Genomic DNA, 16,306 nt, shown 5'->3' on the forward strand with positions numbered 1-16,306 from the left:
TTAGATATTTGGAGCCTACATCCTTTAGAACAATGAAGTTGTTCTTCTATTGGTGAAGTGCCACTGGATGCCAGGAATCAAAGCCCTCTTTATAAAAAAATAAAATCAGAGTTCTTTATTATCCTGTAGTACAATTTACAGAAGAGCAGCTGTGAACTAGTACCCCATTTAGGGTCTGATTTTTTACAAATGAAGTGATACGCACACCTGGTCATTAATCCCAGGCAGTCCCTAACCCCAGGCCACAGGCAGCTCATGAAGCCAGCTGGGCACCAATAAAAATAAGAATTGGCCCCTATCGACCTTTGAAGAAACATACATTTAGGTGCTCTCCGAAACCTACCTCTTGGAGAGTCTCTACCATTGATTCCAGATTCATTCGCTTTGCCAGTTCCTCCTCCCATCTGAAAAAAGAAGAGTTGTGAATTAGAGATAAGAGAGAAGTATGTGACAATGGCACTCTTAAACAGCACAGCCCAAGTTGGAGAGAGCCTTACGAGCTCTGAACCCAATTTCAAACTGAAAGATCTGACAAGCAGTTGTCCTGGCCTTGGATAGTCCTGTACGGGATCCAGTTTTCCTTGCTGGTCACAGATTGTTACATACTGCCTAAAGCCAGCCTTCTCCAACTTGAGGCCCTTTAGATGTTTTGGTCCACAACTTCCATAAACCCTTCCATAAGCCCTAGTCAGCATGGCCATAAGATGCTGGGACTGATGGAAGCTGTGATCCAACCATCTGGAGGGCACAAAGTTGGAGAAGGCTGGCCTAGGTTAGGGCGAATGCATGCCCTACCCCAGAATTATAATACAGTACTAAACCTCACTTATTGGAAAAACTTGCCAGGAATACTTTGGTTCAGTAAAAACATGTTAACCTCCAAATGATCATATCTCATAATAAAGGACACTCTTTTAACAACTACAACTTCATAGGTGAAGCCAAAGCCTGCCTCCTCCTTCAAGCACAGTGGCAGCCCAAGGCACTAGGAGTTACTGCTGACTCCATCAGATAAAACATTCTGCAGAAAGCTTCCCTTAAGTAAGCCTCAGGAATGCATCAGGTCACGTTTGCAGAGACCTTTCGCTCCACAAATCCCTCAGCAGAAGTGCTGGAGAACTTGAAAGCTTGGTTACGAAACTATGATTGACGACTGCCATTAGACGTCTGGAAAAAAGCATCAACGCAAGGATGATTAAAATACTCCCAACAGTCTAATTAAAAGCACAGTATGAAATTACACTTGTTTACTTATCCAATTGGCTAACATTAACAAGGTTACATTGGTAAAAGAACAGAAAACACAAGATCTACCCACAACACTTCATCAAAACTACAAAAGTTTGAGAACTGTTCCTGTGTCATTTGCTGACAGATTCATACAATGATTTGCCAGCATTCCTATTTCCAAAACAATCTGGTGATGTTTGTGTTTACCATTCAACCACATCCCACTGAACTCTTTCCAAAAGCAGCTTCTGTGCAGAACCAACATTTTACAAGTCGTAACACACACACCCTTAAGGGCTGCATTTAGAACACAGCCACATGCCAAGGGGATCATTTCAGAAGGGGACAACAAAGGCAGCTGTTAGGCTGTCATTTTCCGCACTAATCCTTGACAAACTGCACCTGAACGTGTCGTTTTCCTGAAGCGGGAGGAGGAACTCTTGTGAACCACAAACATTATGTGCAACCCACAATGGCCATCTTTACTTTTGTGTCTGCAGGGCAGATCTACTGGCATGAGGTGAAGTCTCCCTAATAAGCAACTGCACACTTGAGCAGAAAGATATTTCTAACCTTGCTTTTCAACACCAGCCATTTAAAATATTGGTGCTGGGGTTTGTTTTTAACACATGTGTTTTTAGACTTCAACTCTAGTGACCCTGCTTGCACACAAGTTACTGGTTACCAGGGTATTTATATACAAGAAGCAATGATGCTTTTCCAAATCTGCATACATCTTCTGACCTGCAGGAAATATAGTAAAGGTAAAGGTACCCCTGCCCGAACGGGCCAGTCTTGACAGACTCTGGGGTTTGTGCGCCCATCTCACTCAAGAGGCCGGGGGCCAGCGCTGTCCGGAGACACTTCCGGGTCACATGGCCAGTGTGACAAAGCTGCATCTGGCGAGCCAGCGCAGCACACGGAACGCAGGAAATATACTTGGAGGTAAAAAAAAAAGTTGCCATTCTAGACAACAGATTTAGAAATAAATAGTTGAGTTATTTTTCCAAATCGTTTACACAAGGAATATTGATGAGATCATTACAATTTTACGTGCCAGGTAGGATGTTGTACCTCCAGTACTTAAACTGATAGTATCAGTTGCTGCTCTCAAAGGCTTATCTTCCTTGATTTCAACTTCTTGAACTACAAGGCAGAGCAAGAGACAGACAAACTGGTATTTAAAAAAATAAATAAAAAGCAAAAGCAAAATGTTAGGTGGGTCCTTCCCCAGTACATGAGTCATTCTAAACAAGTGTCATAAAGTTATGACAAATCACTGTCCTCTCATAGTCTGCAGGGTGTTTGCTAACCACAATCACACAAGTGGAGCTGTGAAAAGTTTCATTATCTTTGTTTAAACCTAGTTAATTTGCTTCATGCGGTGGAAGAACCCAATCCCAGTTTAACTGACTTAACAACATGCTTTCCTGGTGACACAGAGGAACCTCAGGCCCAGGGGCTGGATGCAACCCTCCAGGCCTCTGTCTGGTCCCAAGGCCCCACACCCTCCCAAGCTGCACCCATTGCCAGACTGTCCTTGTACCCTCCTTGAATGTTTTTGCCTGGCTGGAGTATGTCCTTAAACTCTGATGCTGCCTCTGGCTTGCTTGAATGGAGGATAGAGAGGGAAATGTAAGGGTGAAGAAATACGTTGCCTTTGCCAAACCCTCTCATGTGGCCCCCCAAAAGGTTTTCCAGGAGAGAATGGGCTGAAAAAGGTTCTGCACCCCTGGCATATAGTGATGGAGTCATATGCATGCTATGTGAATGTACACATATAAAGAACAATCCAAGCCCACCCCCTGCTTTCAGTTGCAAGGCTAGCTGAGCCAGATAGGCAATTTTTATCTGCCAATGACTCTCTCTGAAGAAGAGCTAGCCGCTACATTTCACTAATGGCACATAAGGTTTCCCCAATGGAAGTCATAACCAAAATCCCTTTTTGTTCTTGGCTTTGACTGTTTCTCCCATGACACTGATTAATTTCATACCAGCCCTGTGTGAACACATTTAAAAACCAAAGTGTCTCGTCTCCCTGGTGTAAACCAACTCCTGCAGTCTTGAGTCTGACACAAGAACACAAATTAAAGCAACCCACCAGCCTTGCTCCTTTCAGATTAATATGTTAAAATAGGCAAGGCTAGAGTCATGACATACAGATCCTATTCACAAACAAATATTGTTAAAAAGGATTCTGAAACAATCCACCACTGTTGCTGCTAGAACAATCACAAGCAATATAGAGGTAGTGATGGAGGAAATGCTTGCAGCTGACTGCTATGTTCTTTAGCCATTCCTATAAGGCCTCATTCATTGCCAAGAGAGCTTTAAGATGCTGGTGCAGCATGTTTCAGCTGTCCTTAAGATATGCTCAAAGCTCTGAAGCAACCTGAGAGGCCAGCATATAAGTGGGGCTGCTGTGAAGTAGCCTAAGGAGATGCTGAGGCAGCCATTCTTGATCACACACGTCACCTTCCCCCTTCCAACAAAGCAGAGGAAAACGCCTGACTGCTTCATTAACATCCCTCTGGCAGTAAAGAACATAGGAGCCTGTCCTTCTATTGGTAGGCCCACTTCCAGCCGGTGAGACTGCAAGGTGTCTGGGAAGGCAGCCCAAAGGACAGCAGTTCTCACACTTATGCTGCAGACAGCTGCTCTTCCTAGGTTCAAAATTTTCTTGGCTCAGACCTCAGTTCCCACAATGTCCAGCTGCAATCAAGGCAGGACATTCAGCGCTGGAGCAAATTTTGCCAGCCAGAATTTACAGACTGCAAAAATGCCATTAGCAGCCACGTCACAGGCTACTGGGATTATTTTTAAATAAGGTATCAATTCCAAAACATTTAAACGCCGAGCATGATCTAAGCTCCTTCCTCTCTCTAAGGGCAGCTGTGTGTTTTGACTACTCTCAACATTCACATGGCTCATTGTTATAGTTACTGGGAAATGATGGACCAGTCAAGCTGAAGCTAGGAATCCAGCCCTCTGTTTCCATAGGCAATAGGGCATTCCTCACTTATTCCATCACTGCAGCCCCAGACCTCAAACTACCTCCAATGTCATATGCTTCTTTGACAGGCTGGGAGGAGGGAAATACTTTCTAGAGGTAGCATAAAAACAGTTACAGTATTACACAGCAAGGCAAACCACACCAAACTGATGAAAGCAGTGTTGACTATAGAGAAGAGTCAAGAGTTTAACTACGTACTTCAGCCTTAGAAATATTATTCATGAATTGAACTGACTTCTAAAGAAATATGAACAGTGACAGAAGGAATTTTAAAAGGTGGCCATTATGTAAATGTTTATCTTGATCGGGAGTTTCCATAAATACTCACTTCCTTTTGCATTAGTTTGAACCATTTGGTTTAACTCTTGCATTACAGTGGGGGATACCAATGCCTACAATGATTCTGGGTCCATGCCTTCCTTTCCTGTTGAGCCCCAGGAAATTTCAATTGCCCTCTACCCTCTGAAAAAAGGCACCCTTCCCTCCTCCTCTTGCCCCCATCCAGGAGAGGTGTTGAGGTCTGCTGGGATATCTGCTCCCTCCCTGTCTGATGGAGGATTTGAAAAACAAGCTTTGATATTTTGGGAGTAGCTCTGACAGAGCAGCTGCTTTGCATTCAGAAGGCACAAAGATCAGTCCAGGTGGGAATACTGGAGAGCTCTGCAGACAAACCTCATGTCCCAATGAAGAACATCCTTGCCCCCATCAGAAGAAACCACATCATTGCTGAACTGCCACGGTGCTTCACCAAGGGAGCTGACCTCCTTCCATTCCAAAGTGGTTGGGATGTGCTAGGCCCAGTGGACAGGGACCGTGGGGTTTAGTTTCCAAGATCATTGTGGTTGGCGACCTCTGTGGGGAAGAACCGCTTGTTCAATCAGTCTGCAGAGACACTATTGACAATAACTACAAAGTCACCTTTGGGGTGGACTTAAGAGATGGAGCATTTTGAGGTGCCTGCAGCTGTGGGACACAGATTGCCAGGAGTGCTTCAAATGCATCGTCTCCACCTACTACCACGGGGCTCAACCTATAATCATCATCTTCGACCTGAATGACATGGCCTCCCTGGGCCATACCAGGCAGTCACTGGTTGATGCCCTGAAGGAGAAAAACCCTTCCAACGTCATTCTCAGGAAGGATCTTAGCTCTGCAGTGAAATACAGCTTCATCAAGAGGGATACCCTCAAGGTGACAAAAGAAATGGAGGTTGAATACTGGACTGTCTCCTCACTCACAGATGAGAACGTGTGGCGAGTTCTTTTTCCTGGTGGCAGAACTGACCTTCAAGGGCAGTGTGGTGGCAGAGCTGGAGAGGAGCAACACACTCAGGATTGGCAATGCCAAGTGGATCCACAGTGATGAGTGAGACCTGTACCTGACTGATAAGTGGTGGAGAGTCAAATGTTGCTAGTGATGCAAACTGTACAGATGGGGAAGAAGTTGCATTGGCCTGAACATTTGCACTGAACTTATTTCTATACTAAAGGAAAGTGTTGTTTTTAGTGTGTGTGTTTTTTAAAGAATAGAACAAATAACTCCAGGTTGTCTCATATAGGACCATCACAAGCTGCTTTGTACTAAGTCAAACCATTGGTCCATCTAGTCCAGTACTGTCTACACTGACTGGCAGCAGAGGCTGCCCAGGATTTCAGCTAGAGGATCTTCCCAGCCCCAATTGGACATGTTGCTGGGGACTGAACTTGAGATCTTCTTCATGCAAAGAGCAGGTGAGCAATGTGTGATTCCTGCATCGCAGGGGGCTAGACTGGAAGACCCTTGGGGGTCTCTTCCAACAATAAAATTCTTTGATTCTATGAGGGGGGAGGTGTTAAAGAAAATCTCCTCTCCCCCCCCCCCAAATCCTGCATACCTAGGCAGTATGTGGGGAAACCATGACCTTCCCAGAGAGTGATCCCATTTTGCTGCCAAACCAAACAGACACCAAACCAACAAGCTTGATAGGATGAGGATTATGTCACAGTCACAGACTGAAAATCACCCCTCCCAGGGAGACAAACCATTAAACAATTATTGGGTACAATTTTAAAATGCCTCTTAACTGCACATGGAGCGCTAAAGAACATTGTGAAGAAAGGAGGGCAGGCCATGTTTGCTCCTAATATGAACCAATAGAGAGGTTGGTTCTCAAGCTTCCATGGAAATAATTGTGATTATCAGGTGCATGCTTTAATTAACATACTAGTGGCAGAATTCCACAGTTCCAATGTCAAGTGATAATTTCAAGGGATGATCGAACATACATGCACACTCAGGTGTTGAAAGGGATTCTTCATTTGGTGAGAGCCAAGGATGAGAGAGTGTAATAACAGATGTCAGCTTTTCATCTGGGCATGAGGGTTACACCTAGTTTGCTCATCTCTTCGATGAGAAGCATCTAAGGTATTCTGTCATGAGCCCCGCCAGCATTAGACAAAAGGATGAAGAACAAAGAACAGCGAGTGCCAGGCCCAGGTAATTGCACCCTGGGTGGTACCCCCTTGCCCCACAGTCACGGGCTGGAGACACGTTTTTCCACTTGCTGCCCCATGGCAACGCTGCTTGTCTTAAATCGCTTCAGATCTCTTGATGGCCATGTTTTCCCAAGGTGCACCTGACTGGCAGGGTGTGCCGTACTGTTTGCTAATACTGGCAAGAGATTTTATGTTCCTCATGCTCAAACACAATCAGTTTACTTTGAAATTACTCATGTGTGGGTCTGTAGCAACATGCATACTAATCTCTTTCTCCCTATATCCATCTAAAGAGTCATTTCCCAATCACCAGGGCTGGCATTAATGGTTTTTTAGTTGCTGGTTACATCACTGTGGCAACTGCCAAGGATGTCTGATTGGAAATCATCATTCGAGGGGAGCTACATCTCTCATCCACGTCAATGCTAATAAAAAAAATGTCAAAAGGCAACATTTGATGTACTAGTTCCACGAATTAATACGATGCAAAAATGACGCTTATAACTAAGATAAAACAAAATTGTGGAAAAGTAGTACCCTCCATCTAGGTAATTTTTGAAGTTTATACCAGCTTGCCTTGGTGCAGAATTCAACTAATAAAGATGCAGCATTTTGAGTTAGCTTCTCTATACTGTATGCCATTAGGTGCTCCTTTAAACCATTAACAGCAGAGACAAGTATACCACAGACAAGAGCTTTTCAAATCATTGATGATAGTCAGCACTTGGTAGGCGATGCTGAGGAGGGAACAAGAAGATGACAAATAGCTGTAAGTAACCAGAATAACTGCATGCATTTTAGCAATTCCGTGTTTATATTTCTAGTAAGATGCTTACTGAAACACAAAATTGAATGGATACTGAACAGCTCTGTGCAAAATGTTTTAATTTAATGGGAATATCCAATTCCATTAAAAGCTGGCTGAAGCTGCTCAGGGGTTGTGACTTAGAGCTTCATTTCCTCAAACCATGGATGAAGTTCAGTATACTAATTGTAACAAAAACAACATTCTATACTGTCAACACTGGCAGGCAGCTGCTCTCCAGCGTTCCCTGTCCTTCCCAGCTCTACTTGGAGAATGATGCTGCCAATGACAGACCCTCAGACATTCTGCACAGAATTAACTAATCTACCTGTGAACTACACCCTCTCTTCTCTTAGTTTTCAATATGATGCTACCAGGTACCAAGTTTCTATATGCAGGAGACTTGAGCAAACAGCCCCATCAAGTTGGCTTCTGTACCTGTTCTCATTAATTATGCCCCAAAATGGTAATACTATTTCTCCTGAGGGTGGAAAATGTTAGCAAGAGATTTCATAGGTCTGGTATGCACATGTCAGAACAATGATAATGCCTGGTGAGCTAGTACCTTGTAAGCACTGAACAATTATGCATGGTGATTAAATTCACCTGAAGGGGGGGAAGCAACAACTTGTTGTTGGAGCCACAATAAACACTCTGCACTGTAACAAAGAGCAAAGTTGTATTTGTTCCAAGCTTTGTAACAGCAAAACTCCTCCATGCTTAAGTTTACGAAGAGCTGAGAGGAATGCGTTGGGTTGTGGTTTTGACCGCATTCTTCAAAGTTCTGTTGTTAATTTCAGCAGGGCAACACCTCCTCAAGCAGCTCTTGTGCAGAACTTGCAAATAAATACATTGTGGTAAGATCTGTATGCATGCTATGCTCCAGCTACCATTGCAAAGATTTTCTTTGCTTAAAGCAAAGGAACTTCACTGAAATAAGAGCTGGGATATCTCTGTCCTAGCCTGTTCCACGTGCTCAACAGCTCAGAGTCCTTCTAACCAAGCAGCCTGATCACATGCTATTTGCAACACACATTGTAAACTGTAGAATTTTAAAATTAGTATTCTGAATATTAATCAATGCCACAATTTTTCAGCCTTACCTGAATAGCAGGGATTGAGAACTAGTGACACTCTAAATATTTTTGGACCACAGATTCCATAATCACTGAACACTGACCATGTTGGCTGGGGTTGATGGGAGTCCACCGTCATCTAGAGTATGACAGGGTCCTCATCCCTGCCATACAGCTCTGATGGCATGGCATCCATATAATTTAGGTCAGGGGTCAGCAAACTTTTTCAGCAGGGGGCTGGTCCACTGTCCCTCAGACTTTGTGGGGGGGCAGACTATATTTTTTTGGGGGGGGGGATGAATGAATTCCTATGCCTCACAAATAACCCAGAGATACATTTTAAATAATAGCACACATTCTACTCATGTAAGAACACCAGGCAGGCCCCACAAATAACCCAGAAATGCATTTTAAATAAAAGGCCACATTCTACTCATGTAAAAATGCGCTGATTCCTGGACTGTCCGCGGGCCGGATTTAGAAGGCAATTGGGCCGGATCCGGCCCCCAAGCCTTAGTTTGCCTACCCATGATTTAGGTGATATATGGAGATTCCCATGACAATTTAGTCAACTGTCAGGGATGGTGGGAGCTGTGGTTTAGCAACATCTGGGGAGCTAAGGTTGCAGAACATTTCTCTAGGCATCATGAACTATTTATAGCACTCTCCAGACATAAAACTGTACTAAAGAGAGCCACCTCAAAGGATGGATCAGAAACAATCTTATTTTTAAGGCCATCCTAAAAAATAGGGGAACCCTTCAAAAGAGCAACTCCTTAAAATTACACTGAAACATGCCTTGGTAAATAGGACACATGTTTTGTAGGCTTAGATGAAGCAACAGGAAAGTTAGTAGCTTGAAAAAGGAAAAGTGAATGTAGCAAGTTTTCTACAATACGTTTTCTTTCAAGTTGCCAAGACTGAACAAATGCTTCTGAATCACCTTCCTGACGTTTTCTGAAGGGCAGACTGTAGCAGTTTATAACTGGGATGAAAGCCACAAAGGCCTTTGTATTACTGATCTCCAGATTCAGCAGAAAGAAACCAATTCAGAGAGGAAAATAAAAGACAACAGGGAAACCAGCTCCACAGCAGCTTGGGGAATTATTCAAAACCACATCCTGCAGTACATAGCTGCTGTATTGTAGCAGCTATTCCTAGTCAGTAAAAATATGAGGGGTTTACCTAGAATCATTATAGGGAATAATAGTAAAAAGCCATAAACTGCTCTGCTCACATTTAAGAAGAAATTCATCATATCACAGATTTCAGCTAGAGTTACAGATACATTGTATTTCTTATTTCATTCTTGTTTGTTTTAACTATCACACATTGAAACGTCTTATTGTATATTAAGAGTTCCTCAGTGCCAGACAATAATGTCCATCTGCTTAAGACACCAGTCACAAGAATGATTCAATTACAACTCAAATATGCTTACAGGGGAGTAAACAAGTTTCTAGAGAAGACTATTCTTGTGCATATATCACATTCCTCCCCACTGAACAGTGTGATGCCCATGTCAGCCAGTGTGCCAGCTCTTCTGCAAGAGCCTCCTTCTACAGAGTCAGTCTACCCTACATGGATACGTCGAAAGGAATGCCATTCTCTATCTGTCCAAAACTAGTTCAAAAGTTGCAGTAAGCTCTCCTTTCTGCAGACTAATTTATGTGGTAAATTTTTATTCCAAAAATATCCCTTAGCAAACTGAATGTTAACTGCTTTCATATGATCTAAGTCCTACTGGAAAAACAATTAGCAGCAAGGCTTATGAAACATCTGTGGTAAAAAAAAAGAGAAAGTCATTCTTTGCTTTTTGTAGTAACTGCAGTTATTATAACTGGAGGTAAAAACAGAATTCTTTTGGCTCACTTTTGAAAGAGGTAATTATTTTGGCAATCTGAAGAGCAGAGGATTAGCTTGCTGAAAAGAGCTCCAGGGTGCAAGATAATTAAATACAGAACTCATATTTTGGAGAGCATTTTCTTGCCTAAGCAATATCTATATCGCCACATTGTAAACTACCTGTCAGACTAGCTGCATTACATTAATACTCAAATGTCTACTGAATTTTAAGCAACATTTTACTATGGTGAAAGAAATATGATGAAATTTTTACACACACACACACACACAAAATGATCATGAAGGCTAAGAAACAATGTAGGTATATGCATGGTGAAGGCACATTTAAAAACTTTTTGATCAACTCACCAAATGCAACTTGGATATTTGTTTGAACAAAAAGCAAAGTATACTGCATTACCCTTGTAAACATTACAGGATTTTTTAAAAAAAGATTACAGGATATATTTGCACTAAAACTGCTAATTTTCAGTTCAGAAAAAAAGTCTACTTCCTTTAAATAAAAGTGGCTAGCAATACAAGGAGCTTACAAGCACCTAAACATTAACACTGGTGCATTTTGGTTTTTGAACAGCCACAAGCAGAATACTACTCAAGTTGAATATTGTACATTTTAAGAACTTCAGATTTAGGCCTTTATACTTGGTGGTGTTTTAGAGAGTGAAGCTGCACAACTATTACTGGTGTTTCTTTCATTCTTCATTCTAGCAACCAATCTGATATTGATACACTGCAATAAGATAACCATAAGGCTGTTGTATTTCAAGTAAATGTACTGTTATTCTCCACCACATAATTTTGCAAGCAACATTTCAGATAAGAATCAGGACTAGAGTATCATTCTAATTGACACAGCCATGTTTAATGAAATATAGTTTCCTCAAAGAAGAATTTCAGGTGTATCACAATTTGATCAGAAGCTTTACAAACAGCAATGACATACTTACTGAATGAATTTATTTTGGTACATCACAGAAGTGCCAGGGTACCAATGCCATAAGCTTTTGTGGGAGAAGATGGTTGCAATCTGGTTTCCAGGATGCTGGGAGTTCACCTCCCTAAGTGGCACAGGCTCAAAAACCTTTATCTACTCAAATAAACTTTCCTACACTGGATTTCCCTCCAAGCAGGATGACTGGATGTGCATGGTCTTGAGCACTCTCTTCAAGTTATTATTGATAGATTTGTCCTAACTTAGATCTCCAGGGCAGTGTATTCTCTTGAATCTGTATAATAAGAAAGCAGTTCTTTCATATTCCTGCCCCAATATATTGGACAAGGATTAGAAGGATTTGAACATATGAACCACCAATGGGGAGGCAGTTGAAATGGGACCCACACTAATGCTAAGATTCCTCCTCTCCCATACATATAGCAGAATCCTATATATGTTTGTTCAGTGGAGCTAACTCTCAGGTAAGTAGGTGCAGTATTACAGCCTTATTCTCTGTACCAGTTCCACTGTTGGTGGCTTTATGTCAGCCAGTGCAGTAGCTATTTAGTAATCTCTGCAAGTGCATGGAGTGGCAAGAGTTATAGCATTGGAAGTATTACAGCCCCATGTTCACTTTAATAAAAAGAACTGGTTGCATGGAACACACTGGCAGATGCTATAACTTCATCATTCACTCCTCAATAGAGCAATGCGCAATTACTAGAGTACTAGACTGGGTCATGCGTTTGCATCCTCTTTAAATCACATGCAAGGCAAAGTCAACAGGAAGTAAAGCAATCAAGAGAAGTTATAAATCTATCCAGCCTCCTAAAGCATCTATGCAATACGAAGTTGAGAGCAGACGGAAAGCACACTGGAAATAAAGCCAGTTGAAACACCTGAAACCAGCAATGTGCGTGAGAAAACTGCAGTAGCAAATGGCAATTCAGATTTTCAAACAGCCAATTCCACAAATTTATTTCTACACTGATAAAGGTTTTTATTTTCATTTTTTAGAAAAATTCTAACCAGCCCCACATGCTGCAGGTAAACAAAACCCTTCACAAAATATTATAAAAAGAGCATTTGTAGTGCACAACAGTTATCCCAGCCTATCATTTGCAGCATCTATATAACAATATACCCACTCCAATGTCTCCCTCTAAGCCTACATCTAAATTCATCTAAGTGTGCAGTTCCTAGTAGCTACTAATTTTTCTGCCCCTCATGACAATTATTGAACACATAGAAATCATTATTTCGTTCACACAGTGTTAGACATTAAATAAACTTATAGCACAGCCCCATACATCGATGTTCATTTCCAACGAACCATAGACTTCCAATATGGAGGCAAGAGGAATATTATATCAACATTATATCTCTGTGCTTTGCTCCTGAACTGTGGTAGCTGATTCTGAGCGACTTTTCAAAGGAAAAAATACTAAGAAACATTCAAGATAAGATTACATTTCTATCACTAGTGTGGGTTAATATTGTATTCCAAGTAATTATGGCTGGATAAAGCAGACTATGTGAATCCTGGCAGGATTACAGCAGCCAGTGAATGAATATTTGCCACATGAGTGCAGATTACCCTTTGCCAGACATGCCCATACTTAAAATGCACCATCTATGATTCAGTTTCACACAATAACGCAACCAGAGTGCAGATCTGTGTTATTAACAAGCAAAGCACATCATTAATACAGACAGAATACCATTCTCTCTGCTGCTCTAACGTTCTTGTTTGCAAAGGAGATTTAGGGACGGGGCTGATGTAATAGGCTGTAGATGAAACAACTCTACATCCATGGCATAGAATTATTCTTCTCCTCTGAGATTAAAATGGAAGTCTTCTCACATACTTTAAAATGAAGAACAACAGTCAAGTGACACCTATGGAGATAAAGCTTGCCAGTTACTGGATTTTGCTGAGCATTTTGTGGTCAGGATCCAAAGAAATGTGCTTAAGGTGCCACAAGGCTGCAAGAGACTGAAAAATCTACCCACTCACCCATCAAAACATGTGGAATTGGAACTTCACATCTTTATTTCATTTCAGCAGTTCCAATACTGGAGAAGCTGCTGTAAGGTTTGAGTGACTGGTCACTCGGTCCTTGGAACCTGCACAGCAAAACCTGAACTCCATAGCATTGACTGGTTGTATGTGCTATTCTCTCCAGAGCATGCACATATCCGTCTTCTGGATCACCATCCCGTTTAGACAGAAGAAACGATATATATTTACACCCCCACACCTCAATTAATATTTACAGTGCAATCACACATTTGCTTACTCAGAAGCAAATCCTACTGTGTTGAATAGGACTTACTTCCAGGTAATCCTGTATAAGATTGCAGCCTTTGATATCTAAATAATTTTGTGCTCAATGAGGATCAAGGAAATAAAAATATGAATCATAATAAAGAAACACTTCTATATAATTTCTTCCAGTTTGGTGGCACAGCTCGTAGATCTTCTGACAGGGGATAAAAGCCTCTAGAAGCCAGCATCCATCTGCCATTAACAGAACCTAAGAAATAATTGGTACATTACTATGCTGCAGATCTACCTGCACACACATTTCAAATATTAAACACTGAAAGAGAGGTTAAAAAACAGCAATGGAAACTAGGCTAGTGGAAACAGCACTCAGTAGGACTTTAGTAAGGCAACTAAAGACAAAAGAAATCTGAAACCTGTTATAGCTGGAGTTTTGTTTAACACTGAGCTCTACTGGTTGTGTGGCCAATGAGTCAAACCTTTCAAGAGCATTAAAATATTCCTCATTTTATTTACTGGCTGGGCAGCTACCCACACTAGAAAAATGTTTGATGGAGCACTCTACACTAGATCCTATGGAAAAATACAAAAATATTGATCATTTTTCAAAATGTCTTGCATTCAGATTTTAAGCAATGGCAACAGCCATCTTCATTCCTTTTCACAGATCTGTAGCTTTGCCATATATTAAACACAATCCAAATTACAAATCTTCACATTCTCAACTTTTAAAAGCACAGCCCTAAGATTAGTCAACAGCCCTGGGGAAAAATAAAAGCTGCACAGGAGTCAAAAGGCAAAATCCTGGCAGTGTCCCCACAAAGCCTGAACTGCAGTTTTTTAAAAAAGCAGCTGCTGAGCTTTACATCAGCCTCATTCTTACTTTAGCTACAGACAGTCCAGCACTTGGACTGCTTTCTACAGCCATTTAAGCCTATGATTACACATAATGAAGAGCTAGAAATATCTTGTGTCTAGGTTTCTATTTTCACCCAAGTCGTCCCTGCTCATGTCTTCAGATACTATTTGAGTTGGATTTAAGAGGCTGGTGCTGCAGAACTACTTAAAAGAAAAGGAAATATAAAGTAGAACTTCCTTGAAGATTAGTAGTCAAAACACTCAAATGGCAAGATATACCAGACACTTCAGAAATGTAAAGACTCCATGAAAGCTTAAACTACTAACTAGTATGTATTATGAGGATTTTGTATGGGGGAGAAAAACCAAGTTTTTTATTTAGCTAAATTCTGCAGCAGCACAACCAGATGCCCTAATCTGCAACAAAACAAAACATATCTCTCCCGCATCAGTTTCTACAGTCACAGTAGGCACTGCGACCCTCCAACACAGGCTTCCTCAACCTCAGCCTTTCAGATGTTTTTGAGACTACAATTCCCATCATCCCTGACCACTGGTCCTGCTAGCTAGGGATCATGGGAGTTGTAGGCCAAAAACATCTGGAAGGCCGAGGTTGAGGAAGCCTGCTCCAACAGTTCCGATTCCACTGCATTGTTTCCCAAAGCGGATGGAGGCCAACAACAAAGTCAGAGAAGACTCACTGAAATCAGTGGGAATGTCCATTATTTTCCGTGAATCTATTCAGAGTATGGTGAATTCTGGATACAACCCCAAATCTTATCTACATGGTTAAGTGGCACAATTCTTTTCATAACCCTTAGAGAGTCTTGCTTAGCCTTCTCCAAACTAATTCCCTCCAGATGTTTTGAACTACAACCCCCATCAACTCTAACCACTGGCCATGCTGGTTGGAACTGATGTGAGCTGTAGTTCAAAACACCAGGAGAGCAACAGGCTGAGGAAAGCTGGCCTTGGTGATCACCTCAACACACTTTCACATAATTAACAGCAATACGTTTATGACTTCTGATTACAACCCTAGCAGAGATAAGCAGAAGAATGTTAGATAAGGAGAAATTAGACTGACTCAGTGAAAACAGCCAAAGAATTATCAGAAGCAGTTTTACCGCATGAGATTTATTGCCCATTTATTCTCAATTCTATTGATTCAGCATCAGTATTTAAGCCGTAGCCTATGGCTCGCAAGGCAGCAGCTCACCTAGCATTGACTGTGATGGAAATACCACAACCAAATGAGAAGAGTGAGCTACCTCATTTTAAAGGCCCGTATTCACTGCATTTGCTCCCCCTTCCCATCTCTAAATCAGGATGAATCTTAAACATAAAAATGCTATGGGTAACAACCAACAATATTCCCACTGAAATTAAGTCCATTGATTTCAATGGGTCTACTTTGATTACTTGCACTGGATATCACCTTAATAATTCAAAGATAGAATTGTGTGTATACCAGCAAAATGGCTGGCACACACATGTGCGGAGATTCCCAGTGAAAAAAACAAAATGCATCCAAGATTGTGGTATTTATAGCTCTACTGTTAGGAAACTTGCACTTAAAACTTTAGAATTGGCTCTGCCCTGCATTTAAAAACTGACACCAATCAGTTGGCAATACCAACTTTCTGCATCAAAGCTATTCATTAGTACAAACTCCTAATGAAAAAGAAAACAAAAAAGAACTCTTGGAAACTATACTGATTAGACATTTTCTCATTAAGAAAAACCCACACCAAAAAACATCA

The 16,306-nt window shown here is 41.5% G+C and overlaps 1 protein-coding gene across 2 annotated transcripts in view; it reads right to left on the reverse strand.

The window, feature by feature from the left end:
• Positions 1-16,306, reverse strand: part of IFFO2 (intermediate filament family orphan 2) — a 39,728-nt gene that overhangs the window by 14,370 nt on the left and 9,052 nt on the right. For both annotated transcript variants that reach the window (XM_082230161.1, XM_082230160.1), the window contains exon 2: positions 344-404. In XM_082230161.1, coding sequence (XP_082086287.1) covers positions 344-404 — 61 coding nt within the window. The remainder of the gene's footprint in view (positions 1-343; positions 405-16,306) is intronic.

Source organism: Podarcis vaucheri (genome assembly GCF_965113315.1).
Source record: "Podarcis vaucheri genome assembly, chromosome: 7".
Taxonomy (NCBI): Eukaryota; Metazoa; Chordata; class Lepidosauria; order Squamata; family Lacertidae; genus Podarcis; species Podarcis vaucheri.